Here is a 1,634-nt window from a genome sequence, read left to right as displayed (position 1 = left end):
CACAGTACACACACACACACACACACAAACACACACACACACACACACACTTACTATTACACACTGACAATTGTATAAATGTGTGTGTGTGTGTTTCAGCCCTGGTTCCTGACTCTCAGGTGGAAAACACTTTGTGTATCCTCGACATTGATATGTTTCACCTGCTGGTGAGTTTCATCACTTTATATCCAGTTTAAACCAGATTAACTTTGGTTTAAATCCAGTTTAAATCTAGTTGGTTGGTTGGTTGGTTAGTTGGTTGGTTGGTTAGTTGGTTAGGTGAATTTCAGAATAAAAGTGGTGTAACTGTCTGTGCGTTTCTCACTGCAGGTTTACAGTGTGCTGTCCTACACCTCGGTTCACAGTCTGGACCAATCAGGACGCAGCGTGGTTGACTCAGCCCACCTCCACCTCCTTCACCTGGTCACTGTGGCTCACCTGGTTCAGATCCTGCTCACCTCCGCCACAGGTGACTCACACACTTATAGTTTCTATATACATGATGATGATGGTGATAGTTCCACATGAAGCAGTCTGTTTCTACCCGTCTCTCACCTGTCTGTCTCACCTGTCTGTGTCTCACCTGTCTGTCTGTAGAGGATGTGTGTATGGATCAGGACAGTGCAGGATCAGAGGAGGAGGAGTTCACATGTCAGCTCTATGACACACTGAGGAAACACCTGGGCAGGTGAGCACACACACACACACACACACACACACACACACACACACACACACACACACACAGTAACCACTGAATCAATGTCTGTCTGTTATTTCTACATGGATATAAATATATAAACGAACACATGATTATAAAGTAATTCAGAAATCAATAATTGATGAAAAATATGTTGGTTTTTATTATTTATTTTTGCTAAATGAATTTATTTTTAAATTTAATTATGATTAAATATCTGTGTGTGTGTGTGTGTGTGTGTGTGTGTGTGTGTGTGTGTGTGTGTGTGTGTGTGTGTGTGTGTGTGGATCAGTTTGTTACCAGAAGAGTCTTCTGGGTGGCAGTTGTGGCATTGTGTTAAAACCGGCATCCTGCCGTTCCTTCGAGCAGCCGCCCTCTTCTTCCACTACCTGAACTCTACAGCGCCGCCTGCTGACCTGCTGGGTAACAACAACACAACCCCCACACACACACACACACACACACACACACACACACACACACACACACACACACAACATGACAGATTCACATAACAACAGTCACAGGTTTTCAGTGTTTCTCTGTAGTGAGGATGAGAACAAAGTATCATCTGTGTGTGTGTGTGTGTGTGTGTGTGTGTGTGTGTGTGTGTGTGTGTGTGTGTGTTGTAGTTGCAGGTCCTGGTCAATGGGAGGCGGTGTGCAGCTACCTCAGTCTGCCCTCCAACCTGCTGCAGCTCTACCAGAGCCAACACACACTGCTGGAGCCTCTCATACACAGGTAACACACACACACACACACACACACACACATGCACACACTGAAGAGTGTAGCCAGGGGTGCTGTCAGTGTTCTCATACCTGAACTGGACAAGGCACAAACCTGAAAATTGAAACTGTGTATGTGTGTGTGTGTGTGTGTGTGTGTGTGTGTGTGTGTGTTTCAGCCCTGGTTCCTGACTCTCAGGTGGAAA

At 45.4% G+C, this 1,634-nt stretch overlaps 1 protein-coding gene across 1 annotated transcript; it reads left to right on the top strand.

Annotated features, from left to right (window-relative positions):
• The first annotated feature begins 98 nt into the window (after nucleotides 1-98).
• LOC111651847 (E3 ubiquitin-protein ligase UBR2-like) lies at nucleotides 99-1,469 on the top strand. The gene is made up of 5 exons (XM_023401907.2): nucleotides 99-167; nucleotides 331-469; nucleotides 598-688; nucleotides 993-1,123; nucleotides 1,333-1,469. The coding sequence occupies exons 1-5, from the start codon at nucleotides 153-155 to the stop codon at nucleotides 1,443-1,445; spliced, it is 489 nt and encodes a 162-aa protein (XP_023257675.2). The 5' UTR covers nucleotides 99-152; the 3' UTR covers nucleotides 1,446-1,469.
• The last annotated feature ends 165 nt before the right edge of the window (nucleotides 1,470-1,634 follow it).

The sequence above is a fragment of the Seriola lalandi genome, unplaced genomic scaffold (genome assembly GCF_002814215.2).
Source record: "Seriola lalandi dorsalis isolate HSWRI2012SDOR001 ecotype SW California unplaced genomic scaffold, Sedor1 jcf7180002053826, whole genome shotgun sequence".
In the NCBI taxonomy this organism is placed as follows: domain Eukaryota; kingdom Metazoa; phylum Chordata; class Actinopteri; order Carangiformes; family Carangidae; genus Seriola; species Seriola lalandi.
Note: the sequence above shows the minus strand (reverse complement) of the source record. Positions and strands in the feature narration are given on the sequence as shown.

What these genes read in the sequence shown, in the direction of transcription:
- LOC111651847 (XM_023401907.2), top strand. An exon ending in CCTGCTCACCTCCGCCACAG is followed by an intron (nt 470 to 597) that starts GTGACTCACACA and finishes GTCTGTCTGTAG; the next exon opens with AGGATGTGTGTATGGATCAG. An exon ending in CTGAGGAAACACCTGGGCAG is followed by an intron (nt 689 to 992) that starts GTGAGCACACAC and finishes TGTGTGGATCAG; the next exon opens with TTTGTTACCAGAAGAGTCTT.